General features: G+C 54.5%; 1 protein-coding gene across 7 annotated transcripts in view; it reads right to left on the minus strand.

Moving 5' to 3' along the window:
- The window catches only part of LOC105489577 (tau tubulin kinase 1), a 45,705-nt gene extending 33,169 nt beyond the window's left edge, over positions 1-12,536 (minus strand). For 3 of the 7 annotated variants that reach the window (XR_011623705.1, XM_071097000.1, XM_071096999.1), the window contains exons 1-9: positions 12,293-12,529; positions 9,223-9,384; positions 3,116-3,263; positions 2,640-2,713; positions 2,296-2,436; positions 1,357-1,461; positions 898-963; positions 376-468; positions 164-289 (exon numbers count right to left, since the gene is read on the minus strand). Coding sequence is in view for 6 of the 7 variants with exons in the window: in XM_071097000.1 (XP_070953101.1) it covers positions 164-289; positions 376-468; positions 898-963; positions 1,357-1,461; positions 2,296-2,436; positions 2,640-2,713; positions 3,116-3,263; positions 9,223-9,330 (861 nt within the window). In the remaining variant the exon portion in view is untranslated. Of the gene's footprint in view, positions 1-163; positions 290-375; positions 469-897; positions 964-1,356; positions 1,462-2,295; positions 2,437-2,639; positions 2,714-3,115; positions 3,264-9,222; positions 9,385-12,292 lie in introns of all 7 variants that reach the window. The other 4 variants (XM_011754472.3, XM_011754470.2, XM_024795294.2 and 1 more) reach the window with 4 other exon arrangements.
- Between the last annotated feature and the right edge of the window lie 1,194 nt (positions 12,537-13,730).

Raw genomic sequence — 13,730 nt, forward strand, 5'->3', positions numbered from 1 at the left:
CTAGTTTACAAGAGCATCCGTGCCTTTAGTGCAGTTAGAAGACCAGGGGGAGAGGCTTGGGGACAAGACGGAGCCATGGAACCTCAGCAGGAGCGAGGTCTGCTGGGGGCAGTCACCTACAGAGTGGTGTCTAGGGAGCAGGGGCAGGGTAGCAGACTCCCACCTGGTAGTCGGGCTTGGTAAAGTAGTCAAGGCTGGCAATGTGGTCCAGGAAGAGGTGGAACTCTGATGGCATGTGCTTCAGCAGCATCCGGTGCTCATACTTCTCCTTGATCATCCCTACCTGCTCCTAGAGGCAAGAGGCCACGGGGAGATGGAGCCCCAGCTGCCCCCAAACCCCTTCTGCCACTTCAGACCCAGCTGCCCGGGGCTCACCTTGTCCTTGATCTTCCTCCAGGGCAGCTGGCCCACCGCAAACTCCACCAGCATGTAGAATAGGGACCACAGGTCATCGTGGCGGCCCATCTCCTGGAGGTGGGGGGAGGGTGTCACCCGCAGCTCTCAGGTCCTTCCCTGGGAATGGACGGCTGACCCTTCTCTGAGGGGCATCTGTCAGGGAGGCCTGACACCCAGTCCCCTAAGGACAGAACTGGGGTCTCCCCAAGGCCACAGCTCCATATCCAACCCTCCAACACACACACGAGTCCCACAGCCAAAACTACCGCATGTGCTTCCTCACCCGACAGGGGTCTGTAGTGAGAACAGAGAGGATGGGGTTCCCGAAACAAATGAAGAAGGGGATGCTGAGTCTGCCACAGAGGGGCCTTCCTCCAACCCAGGGTGGCAGAGTGCAGCCCCTGCCCCACTCTCCTCTCCCCACCCCTCCCCAGAAGCACACTGCACCCTGACCTTGCCCCTCCCACCTCCACATCCCGCAGCCCGGTCTTTGCCACTCACCCGGTTCTTGTGGGCATTGACCGAGGCATAGCGAACAGTTCCTCGAAACCCGGCCACATTCCGAGGCTGCAGAAGGGACACCAAGAACATCACCCACTATGCCCTCATCTCAGCCACCTCTCAACCCTGCCACCAAGTCTAACTCTTCACCCTGACCACCTCCCCTGGCTGAGGAGGCGGGCTTGCTCTCTGACCTTCCAGTCCTAAACCCGCCTGCTGACCCTGCTCCCTGCCCAGAGGGGGCAGGAAAATCACAAGGTATGGATGTGGCATCCCCCAAGAGTACAGGCTAACAGAGAGAGGGGACAGGCCAAGTGTGGACCCCAGAGCTGGGTGGTGCTGACACTGAACACAAGGCCAGGCCAGCTTAGGCAGGCGCAAGAAAAGTGGGTGAAGGGTCCCCAGATCTGGGAGTAAGGGGGAGTCCTCCACTGTCCTCCCCGCCCCGACGGTACTCACAGGCCGCACATCCCCTGTGGTGTTGGTGTACTGCCGGGCCAGCCCGAAGTCCAGCATATAGCACTTCCTGTAGGTGGAGGGCAGCCTGCCCATGGCAAAGTTTGACTAGGGGAGACAGCAGCTGTGAGCCCTGGGGGCCCCAACCCCAGCTGGGCAACCTCAAGGGGCACCAAGAAACAGCTCTGCAGCTGGTGAAGGGCCTTCAGCCCCACATTCACTCGCCCACAAGGAAACGTCAGTATTCACATGTGTGCACCAGGTCACAGCCTCTCATCTGAGGGGTGGGGGTGATCATCCCCATTATAGAGATGAGGAAACTGAAGGTCAAAGGGCTTGGGGAGCATCTCTGAGATCACACAGCAAGTGGTGACTCAGCCAAGTCTGTCCAGCTCCACATTTTTGGGACTCCCCAGCAGGGCAGTGTGATTTGGTGTAACTGGTGTGGCTGCCCAAGGCAGCAGGCCTGCTGGGTGACCTTGCGCCATTCAACTAACCTTTCTGGGCCTCAGTTTTCATCTCTTTAAGTAGATTTTTCCTAGCACAAAGATTCAAGATGCCACAAAATCAGCTACTTGGAACTCCTTGTCAAGTCCCAGCCCCTCAGTCCCCTTCCCTCGATCCCTCCATCCTTTTCCAGCCCCCTTCACCTTCCTAGGTTCCAGGACTCTCAGGTCAGGGGCAAGGGATAAGGAACAGAAGGGAAGAACAGAGGAGAGGCCTGGGCATGGCCGAGGGGCAGGCAGGGGTGCATGCTCCTGGGAAGCAGGGGAGAGGAAGAGATGGGGCCTGGGAAGGAGAGCAGGAGGGGCTTGGGGAGAAGAGTCTGTCCCATCACAAGTCCCAACCAAGGTTTCGGAGGAGAAACCAGGAGGCCCAGGGAAAGATATGGGGGTGTGTTCTGGAGGAGGGAACAGAGAGGCGTGTTGGGGCAGTGCTCACAGGCTTGATGTCACGATGCAGGAAGCCCACAGAGTGGATGGCCTCGATGGACTCCAAGATCTGCTTGCCCAGCCGCAACGTGGTGCTCAGCGTGAAGGTGCCTCGCGGCTGGCTGCGGCGCAGGTCGGCCAGGTTCCGGCCCTGCATTGGGGTGGAGGTGGGGTGTAGACTCACCCTCAGCCGCCATCCCAGACACCACCATTGTGATACTCTTCCCAGCCACACCCCAAAGGGTCATGCCCACTCCCCTCTCCCAGGGCCACAGTCTCCCTTCCCTTCTCCTACCCTGGAGTCACAGCCCAAGCTCTTAGAGAGGGGAGGGAGGATGGGCCATGGGGACTCACCTGGAGCTGCATCACTACATAGTTAAACTTCTCGTTCCTGCCACAGCCAATGAACCTGCACACATGGTCCTTCCCTGAGGGGCAAAGACACAGATCTTCCAGCTGTTACTCTTTCTTCCTCACTTCCAACCCTAAGATGGGTTCCTAGTGCACTCTTGATTCCTGGTCCCTCTTGATTCCTGGCCCTGTGAGTGCCTCTCTTGCCACCTCCCTGGCCCTAGCCTCATCATGTCTCCTAGACTCCAGCTTCATCACTTCTTTGATCACCAACCTGGCCTTCTGCCCCATCACTCTCTTAGACCCCGGTCCCATCTCTCTTAGACGCTCCATCACCTCCCCCTTAGCTCCTGGCTCCATCAGCTCTTCCCTCTACCACACCATATCTCCTCCCTCACCCTAGCTTCTGATCTCATTGCCTCTCTTAGCCCCTGCCTTCATCATCTCTTCCCTCCCATTCCCCTGCCCAAGGCCCGAACCTTGCAGCTTCTTCAGCACGGCCACCTCCATCTTGAGGACCTGCTTGGGCTGCTGGGCTGACTCCACCTTGAGGGCCACATTCTCCCTGGTCAGCAGGTCCATGGCCTCGTAGATCTCACCAAAGCCCCCGCCCCCGATCTTTTTCAGCTATGAAGATGAGGGGATAGGGTGTTCAGGGATCAGTCTGAACAGCTCCTCATCCCACCCACTGCTGAGTTGCATCCTTCATTGGTGGGGAAGGGGGGTATCTTTTTTTTGTCTTTTTTTTTTGAGATGGAGTCTCACTTTGTTGCCCAGTCTGGAGTGCAGTGGTGCAATCTCAGCTCACTGCAACCTCTGCCTCCCGTGTTCAAGCAATTCTCATGCCCAAGTCTCCTGAGAAGCTGGGACCACAGGTGCCTGCCACCACGCCGTCCTAATTTTTTATATTTTCAGTAGAGACAGGGTTTCACCATGTTGGCCAGGCTGGTCTCAAACTCCTGACCTCAGGTGATCCAGCCGCCTTGGCCTCCCAAAATGCTGGGATTACAGGCATGAGCCACCACGCCCGGCCAGAAGGGGATATCTTTGAAGGGGAGAACCTCATGTCTCTCTTCTTTACCCCACCCCATCAGCACCCCACTCCTCTTCTAGTGCCCTGGGACAGACACCTCAGCTCCTGAGCAACCACACACACACACACACACACACACACACACACACACAGGGCCAGATGTCAGAGTGGGTAGTAGGAAAGGGTAAAAGACCTGTGACCTCATATAGATATGGAGAAAGCCTAATGTAGGATTCTGAGGGGACCCTGGACTGCCCTTGACCTTTTCTTCTCTAGAAGGACAACAAATATCATGTTCCCCCATCCCGTGTGTAGACTGAGCAACCCTTATCCAGAAGGAAAACCAATTTCAGGACCTCCTATCCTCAGGGCGGATTGATTACCTGGGGAAGCACGCACTTCCTGGGGTTGGCAGCCCCCCGAGAGTCACAAGAAGGAGAGAGTATTTGGGCAAGGGGATTCAGCAAAGGGTGTTCGTGGCCCATGCTCACTGTGGAAGCTCACATCACTCCCTAGGTCAGATGCCCACAACCAGAATGAGCCTCCTCTCCAGGGCAGGGGGTACTGTGGGAGCGTGGTGGGACCGGGGCCTAGAGGGAATGGAGCAGTGGTCTGACCCTCTTGGCCTCTCACTCCAGCCTCCCAAAGCAGGCATGAGAAAGGCGGGGAGGAGAACCGAAATAAAGTGAAGGAAGAGCTGGCAGGGAGCCGAGCAAAGCTGAGTTCTGGGGAGGGTCTCAAAATCATTTCAGCTCAGAGGCCCGGGGGTCCTGGAGGGTGAGGGATCTGCTGGCAGGCATGGGGAGCAGGGAGAAGGTGCTGATTTCCAAGCTGAGACTGGTTTGGTTTAAGAAAGATGTACATGACCTCAGAGGAGGTCCACTGAAAAAAAAAGAAAGAAGGATGGAGAGCTTGATGCTCACCCCCTCAGGGAGCTGCCTCAATGGGGGCCTGTCTGCTCTGTGCACCTTCCCAAACTCTCATTCTGTCCAGCTGGCTTATAACTCTGATCAACCTGCAGACTCTGGCCGCTCAGCCTCCTGCATCTCTGAACCTGCCCCAAACATCTGTTCAGCCCTCAGATGCCTTGTGATTGTTTAGTGGTGGTTGACACTGAGGAATGGAGGGAGGAAGACCGACTAGGCAGAGCTGGAGGGCTGGGAGTTCCCAGGCCACTGAACTCACTCCAGAAAGAGACAGGAGCAGGAAGGAAAGATTTGGAAAAGAAGCAGAATGCTGGGTGGGAACTTCAAGGTGCCTGTGTCTGGGAAGGAGACAGGGAAAGAGGAAGGAGGAAGAACAGTGAGAAACCAGAGTTCCTGTCTCCTGGAGACGAAATTTAAAGGCAGGATTTCAGAGCCAGGAGGGGACAGACAGACTCACGGGAAACAACAGCTTGTCTGCCTCTGGGGTACTTTAAACTCTGGGGAGATGCGAATATCTTCTAGATTCCTTTATGGTTTGCTTGTGCAAGAACAGAGGAAAGGGCAAAGGGGAGGGGACAACCACATATTTTTCTCACAGATGTCATCTCAGTTAATCCCCAAAGGCTCTTGGCAACACAGGTGATGAAGGTCATGTGATTCCCCATTTTGCACAAAAGGAAAACCAAGGCATGGGAAGTGCAATACCTTTTCCCAAGTCACACTGCTAGTTAAGAGCAAAGGCAGGTCCAAGCGCGGTGGCTCATGCCTGTAATCTCAACACTTTGGGAGGCTGAAGCGGGTGGATCACCTGAGGCCAGGAGTTTGAGTCCAGCCTGGCCAACATGTCGAAATCCCGTCTCTATCTAAAACTACAAAACATTAGCGGGGCGTGGTGGTGGGCACCTGTAATCCTAGCTACCTGGGAAGCTGAGGCAGAAGAATCGCTTGAACCTGGGAGGCGGAGGCTGCAGTGAGCCGAGATCGCACCATTGCACTCCAGCCTGTGCAACAAGAGAGAAACTCCATCTCAAAAAAAAAAAAAAAAAAAGCAATGCCAAGTTTCATTTAAACCCAGGCAATCAAATGCAGAATCCATAATGTTGCAGAATCCATAATGTTGCAGAATCCTTACAGAAACTGTGGACCCATCAACATTAAAAGTGTGAGTGCTGAGATTCAAGCCCAGATCTGCCAGGCTCTGAAATCATTGCTAGAGATAAGTCAGGAAGGCTCGGGACAGCCAAGACATTTATGACACCTACTTCCCAATTTCCCAGGGTGCCCTGGGGTATTTCTCTACCACCTTCGTTTCCCAGCAGAGCCTATTTCTCCTTCTTTACTCCCCTCCTTCCCCACCCACCCCCCACCCATTATGGAACTTCCATAAGACAGGGAACTGGGTGTCTTCACCACCCACTCCACCAACATCCCTTCTCCTTTTCACCACAGCTAGGGCAGACTTATACATGAGACACAGTGACTAGGCCCCTGATACCTCTAGGGGGTCCATGAAAATGTTTTAATTTCTTTTAAAATCATAAAGGAGGCCTCATGGTGCCTCATGCCTGCAATCCCAGTTCTTTAGGAGGATGAGGAGGGTGGATTACTTGAGGTCAGGAGTTTGAGACCAGCCTGGCCAACATGGGGAAACCCCATCTCTACTAAAAATACAAAAATTAGCCCGGTGTGGTGGCAGGTGTCTGTAATCCCAACTACTCAAGAGGCTGAGGCATAAGAATTGCTTGAATCTGGGAGGCAGAGGTTGCAGTGAGCCGAGATCTCATCACTACACTCAAGCCTGGGCGACAGAGTGAGACCCTGTCTCAAAAAAATAAAATAAAATAAAAAATCATCAGGGGAAAAAAATGAACCTTTAGGTCAAAGAGAACAATCTAGTATATAATATTAATATATTCATCTTTATACCAATGCAGTCATAAAATACAATTTTAAGTACTTTCTTATGGAGGAAGGGGCCCAAGAAAGTCACAATGTGGCCTGCCCACAGTCCAGTAATAGGAATATTCTCTCAATCTCCCTTTTCTTCACTCCTGCTAAATTTTACATGATCCCAGGCCCTGCTGAAGGACCTCCCTAAACTAGAGGAGAAATATGACACAATAGAATCAGCATTGGTCCTCGGGAGGAAGAAGACCTGGTTTCTTGGGCAGCTCTGGGTGGCCTGGGGTGAGTTTCATAAACTCTCTGAGCCTCCACTCTTCCTCCTCTGTAAAATGAAGAGAGTTGGACTAGAATTGGTCACAAAGGTTTCTTTGGCTCAGTGGTCCTGATTCTTGGATGGGCTGATTCTTGTCAGACAGACCTAGTCATGGAGACTTGGCAAATTAGCTAAGCAATTTCCTCAGTTTCCACACCTGTGAAATGGGATTAATAAATGGGAATACAAATCTACTTGGTAAATTCTTGAGACAATGCACATAAGGCATTTTGCACAGTGCCTGAAAACAGTGAATGCTCAAAGCAAATACTAAGTCATTATTACTATTATTGTTTGCTATTCTGATTCTGAGAAGCACCCCTCAAGATGAATAAAATGTTATTATTTTATTTTATGTTTTTAGAGACAGGTTAACCAAGCTGGATTTGAACTCCTGGGCTCAAGCGATCCTCCTGCTTCAGCCTGCCAAGTATTGAGGATTTATTTATTTATTTATTTAGAGACAGAGTCTCGCTCTGTCGCCCAGGCTGGAGTACAACGGCATGATCTCAGCTCACTGCAACCTCTGCCTCCCAGGTTCAAGTGATTCTCCTGCCTCAGCCTCCCGGGTAGCTGGGATTACAGGCGCCCGCAGCCTGGCCTGGCTAATTTTTGTATTTTTAGTAGAGATGAGGTTTCACAATGTTGGCCAGCCTGGTCTCAAACTCGTGACCGCAAGTGATCCTCCCACCTCGGCCTCTCAAAGTGCTGGGATTACAGGTGTGGGCCACCATGCCTGGTCCCCGTATTTATTTTTAAATGCCACATCTAGTGCCACCGACCCCCATTTTCTCCTGGCCACCGAGATCTATGGGCAGTTTGCCTTGGTTCTTGAGCTCTGCCTCCCACCTCAGTGCCATCCTCACCGGGAACAGGTTGAAGGGAAGCATGTGGCCCCTCACCCTCTCTAACTCTCCAGGGGCGGGGGTCGGCGGTGAGGAGAGGTCGGCATGCTTGCCCTCCCCCCAGCTACCCGCTCCATTTCGCTCCCCACTCATCTTCCATGCCTTCCCTCAGAAATCCAAAAAAGTTCTAGCCTAAACTCACATGTGTGTAAAAACTGTCTTTCCCTCACCACTTCGGTGTAAATGTCATTCTACCTCCAATCTGCCAGAAACTAAGCTCGGGTGCCAGAGGCCCCGAGGTCTCGTAGGAACACTCCTCTCTTTGCCAGATCCTCGTTCCTTTTATTACCTCCCTGGCTCTTCCTCCCCCATTTCTGTACTCTCCCTCTCAGGAAGTCCCCCCTCTGGGACAGAAACAGCCCACTTCCTCACCCTTTGAGGACCCCTAGAAGTCTCCTCCTCTTCACCCCTTCCACTCCCAACCCCCAGTCCCAGAGACATCTCTGAAAATGCCGCCACCGCTGCCTCTTTCTAGGCTTCTAGGGGACCTGCACGGCCGATGGCTGTTGCCGTGGAGACCCGCCCGCACCCGGGCCTCACCCTCCTCTCCAACCCCGCACTCCCGTGAGCTGAGCCTCCCCCAACTAAAGCACGCGGGCGCGCACACTCGCAAGCACACACGCACACACACACACGCACATACACACGACTCGGAGTGTACCTGACCTCTGTTGTTCTCCCTCCCCTCTTCCTGGCTTCCCACTCCGGTGCAGTTCCACAGGCTCACACACGGGTTCCCCCACACTGACGCCCACAGTTCGCCCCACATTATCCTGCTCCCACAATAAGAGGACACCAGAGCGCTATTAAGTGACGGAAAAAGGGGGGTGATTTACAGTAGGTCTCCCTCCCCAAACGCTATCATTCCCCCAGCCCTCACGCGCCCCCTCCTAGGCAGGCCCGCTTCCCGAGGAGGCTGAGACTACAACTCCCAGCAGGCCCAGCAGCCCGAAGCCCTGGGCTGGAGGAGCAGGGCACGCCGGGAGATGGAGTCTCGCCGTGCTGCACCTGCCGCAGGACCCGGCGAGGGGAGGAGGCTGGATGGAGAAGATGGAGTGCGGATGCGGCGGGAGCAGCCTTCAGGGCCTCTTTCCCCAAACACAAGCCTTTCCGTCCTCTGCGAAAGCGGAGGGACACATGCTCGTCCGCTGTCCTTCTCCAAGGTCCGTCAGAGAAAAAGCTCCCTCCCCCACCGCTCTTCCTCCTCCCCACACTGGCCTCTGCAGCTCCTGCATCCAACCAGGAGTTGTTCCAGGCTTGGCCTGACCAACGTGACCTAGCGGGGAGAGGGGTGATAGAGGGCGGGGCTGGAGAGAGGGCACTGGGAGAAAGCTATTGTCCACATGTGGTGGCAAAAATAATGACCTGCAAGCAGTATGCAAATGAGCTTAGAGGCACCTCCCTCTTAGGGTAGGGGAGCGGAGGGCACTGGTTTTAACAAGTCTTCAGGTCCTCGCCTCCCTCCCCGCTACCCTCCCTCTGCCCCGCCGGGTCACTCACTCACCACCTTCCAGCGATCCTTGACCACGTAGTTGGCCGGCAGGATGTCGGCCTGCTCCCCTCCCCCACTCATGTTGGTTTCGTCCTTAAGGGCTGCCGCTAGGCACTGCATCCGCCAGCCAGAGGGAGGGGTGTCCGCAGGGCCTGCCCTGAGGGGGCCATCTACCTAGGGGAGTGCGGAGGGGCTGTGAGGGCGGGCTGCGGACCCAGGACCACCTGGCAGATAATGGAGGAGAGGAGCTCCACTCCTGCCACGCATTCTTCCTGGTCCCGCTGGACAGATGCTCCAGGAGTTACCAGAGGAAAGATTGTATAAAGGCCAGTGCAAGGGAGGTACAGACTACGAACTGGAGATGGTTAAAATCAGCAACAGGACACACATGTTGACCAATGAAGAAGAGGAAAATGACAGTGAACAGGCTGAGGGGAAAGAGAGATATGCTAACTGATGCCAGGAAGACTGGCTGACCAACGGAGCATACCAGACTGGGATCCTCTCCCTTGTAGGGGAGGCCTAGGCCTTGGCTCCCCCTTAGGGGAGTCCCTGTGTCACAAAATGTCCATGGAGTTGTGCAACGGAGGCTTAGTGAAAAGGGAAGACCTGCCACCCAAGGGGTGACCCATGGGACACCCACACCAACGTGACCTGCTAATCAGCCCTGAGAGATGTGGTAATCAAGAAAATGAGGGAAGGCACTAAAGCCCCTTGAGGGTGGTGTTAACTGAAGGGAATGCAGGTGCTGAGAGGCACACACCTTTCTCAGGGTGAGCTGAACCCACTGACACAACCATGGGTTTGGGAGGTCAGGATATGAGAGATGAGGTGAACACAAGTGACAGACTCAAGACATGGATGTCAGATGGACAGCAGCCTTGTGGCCACTCCAGAGGGACAGAGGTGGGCTGAATTGGGGAGGGCAGGAAAATGGGAGGGTCCTAGCAGAAAGCAGGAGGAGTGAAAGGGAACAGCAGGTCTGGGTGGGCATGGGGTGAGAGAGCCTCTGACCACACCTTTCTGTGTCTGCTTAGGAATCAACAAGAAAGAACACAGCTCTCCTCGAATTAGGACAGGTAGAAGTTGGATATCAGGGAGAGTTTCCCAATGGCAGGGGTTGGGAGAGCCAGGCACATGTTACCGGAGAAATGCCCATGTATGCGTGTGTGTATGTCTGTATGTGTATCTGTGCATGTATTCTTCTGTGTGTGTATGTGCCTTTGTGTGTCTTTCTTTGTCTATCTTTTCTGTGTGTCTGTCTGCTTTTCTACATGTATCTATGTGTCTGTATGTGCTTGTGTGTGTTTTGTGTCTGTCTGTGTGTGATGTGCATGTGTGTAGGCAAGGGGCCAGAAAACATGACTTTCTGAGATCTCCGCCAACCCAGGACAGAATTTGGAACCAGGATATTTTCCTCTTCTCTTTCCCTCACATTTTTTAGAAGCACACTACTGTGCCCTCACAATGACCCTGGAGAGTCACAAATAGAGAAAGAGGGAAGTTACTTAGGCTGGGGTTTGGGGGTTGTGGGTGGGGGGAGGAAGGTGGCTAAAGAGATCTATAGATGGGGTAGAAACTACATAAACCCCCCTTTCCTTGGGATGAAATAACTTCCCAGGGCTCCTGCATCTAGACATCCTGCCATAGGGGACAGGGTGGGACGTGGAGGTGTGGAAACCACCTTCCAATTCATGATGTGCCACTGTGGACATATGGAGAAGGGATCTTCATGGGGAGGGACGCTGCCACTCCTTTTCTCTTTCTTCAAATGACTAAGCTGAGCTGTTTCCTCCAATCCTTACAACTTCAGAGCATCAGGACTTCCCTCCTTCTGCCAAAGTGGGATATGGGGCATCAGGAATTTGAAGGGCAGTGAGGGCAATGGCAGGATGAAGGGAGAGGTAGGGATGGGGCTTCTGGAAAAAAGGTGGAGGAGACAGGTTGAGGACAAGACTGAAGAAGCAATTGAACTGGTGGGAGGGAGCCTTCAGAAGTTGAACTGGGTGAACTCTGATGGGCTTTCCAGTCCTGGGACAGTGGATCTCTTAGGTTGATAAGGAAAATTTGTGTCCTGCTCCCATTTTATAGATGAGCAAACCACAAAGAAAGAGATGAGGCAAGAGAAGGAAGAGTGGAGCTGGGAAGATAAATGAGGGTTACCTGCCTCTCCCTCTCCACTATCCTTCTCTCTGTGCTTGAGGACTACGCTCAGCAGAGACCGGGTTGGATAATACAAACACGGGACACTTGGTTGCCCCATTACTGCCACCTTAGGCCCCTATGTGCGCATGGGAGCATGGGTGCATGGTGAAGAGGAGGGCTTGTGCAGTTTGTATGAATATCTGTCAGAGAGTGCAGGTAGGATCATGTGGGGCCAGTGATGGTACATAGGGGTATGTGGAAGTGGTGGGAGCTCATCATGGTCTGTGGATACAAGTGTTGATGTGTAACTCTGCAAGGTGTCAGCAGGTGTGTGTAGGAATCTGGGAGCGCAGGTAAGGAGAGGTGATGGAGACCAGCGAGAGGTGATGGGGACAGGTGAAAGAGGTGTGGAGGGAGGCAGAGGGGAATGTCAGGGATGAGGAGCAACAGGATTAGAGGAGGGGGGTGGGTAGGATAGAGACTGGTGAGAGATAATGATGACAGGCAAAGAAGAGATAGGACCATGGGAGGGATTTCTGGGCACAGCTGAGGGGGTGAGGAAGTAGGTAAGAAGACAGGTGGGAGGCATGGAGAGACTGAGGACAGGGAGGGAGGTTATGGAGACAGCCGAATGACTCGTCAGGGGTGACAGGAGAGCCAGGGGTGAAGCCATGGGGACAAGGGACGGAGGTGAGTGGGGAGGAGCAAAGTGCCGGGAGGACGGGTTGGGGAGGGAGGTCTGTGTGCTGGGGACAGGGAGCGGCTCCAGGCCTCGGCGCGGCCCAGGCGGTGTAGGCCAGCGTCCCAGCCCAGCGGGCGGCGACAGCAGCGCGGAGGGGAGCCCAAGAAGGCTGCGCTGGGAGGCGAGCCAGGCAGAGCCCCCTGAGCCCACTAAGGAGCCCCCGCCCCGACCCCGGCCCGCCCCGCCCCACCTCACCTGCTCTGTGCCCGCTGCGGCTGCGGCTGCGGCTGCGGCGGCGGTGGAGGCAGCGGCTCGGGGCGGCGCATCCCCCGGGGCCGGGGCGGGGCGAGGGCGGCTCAGTGCGGCGTTGGGCGACCCGCTCCCTCCGGCGGCGGCGGCGGCGGCGGCCTTCCGACCGGGACCATCCCGGCCCGGCCCGGCCCCGATCCTCCTAGGGCGACGGCGGCGGCAGCGGCGGAGCGGGGAGCTGCCCACAATGCACCGCGCCGCCAGCATCAGCACCAGCCCTGACATCACCGCCCGCTGCCCGCTCTGACATCACCGCTCGTCCTCTGACATCACGTTCCGCCGGCCCCGCTCCGCTCTCCTCCAGCCCTGGGATTCTCTGGCCGTCCCGCTCCAGCTCTCAGGTTCTCCTTACCGCTCTCTGCCACTCACTTGACTCCATCTCCCAGCACAGCCCCATCACTCCTTACCTGCTCCCATAAAACTCACCTGTCTCCATCACCCTTTATCTTCCCCACTCCCAGTATGTCTCTAAACTTCCTCACCTGACCCATCAGTGTCGCCTGATTCCCCACTCCATCCTCTACATGTTTATATCTCCTTCCTCTAAACTCATCCCCCTCTCCTGTACCCATCCTCCCATACGTCCCCATCACCCACCTCTTCTGGGGCCATCCCACACTCTCACCCACCACCTGTCACGTGTAATTCTCACCTCACCACCTATATGCTTTATCTTTTGGCTCAACCTGTGTCTCTCTTTCTTTGGCCCTTTCTTTCATTTGTGGACAAACACTGCCATTGGTTTTTACTGCTTACCAAATAAGATGCATACTCTTTACTGTAACATCAAAACACCTTCCCAACATGGACCCATAAGGCCATTACTCCCCTTCTGACATGTTGGATTACTCAACAACTCAACAATCCAACATTCCTTGAACAACAAACTCTGCATGCCGCCTGTCTCTTTCAGTTTCTTCTTCTTCTTTTTTTTTTTTTTTTGAGACAGGGTCTCATTCTGCTGACCAGGCTGGAGTGTAGTGGCACAGTCTCAGTTCATTGCAACCTCTGCTTCCTGGACTCAAGCGATTCTCCAGCCTCAGTCTCCCAAGTACTTGAGACTACAGGTGTGAGCCACTATCCCCGGCTAATTTTTGTATTTTTTTGTAGAGACGGGGTTTCACCATGTTCCCCCAGGCTGGTCTTGAATTCCTGAGCTCAAAGCCATCTGCCCACCTTGGCCTCCCAAAGTGCTGGGATTACAGGCATGAGCTATTGTGCCCAGCCAGCCAGTTCCTTCCTTCCTTAATGCCTTCAACAAATGCACACAGAGCAACTTCAATAATAATAACAACAACAACAATGGGCCAGGTGCAATGGCTCATGCCTATAATCCCAACACTTCAGGATACCAAGGCAACAGGATCGCTTGAGCCCGGGAGTT

Source organism: Macaca nemestrina, chromosome 5 (assembly GCF_043159975.1).
Source record: "Macaca nemestrina isolate mMacNem1 chromosome 5, mMacNem.hap1, whole genome shotgun sequence".
Classification (NCBI taxonomy): Eukaryota; Metazoa; Chordata; class Mammalia; order Primates; family Cercopithecidae; genus Macaca; species Macaca nemestrina.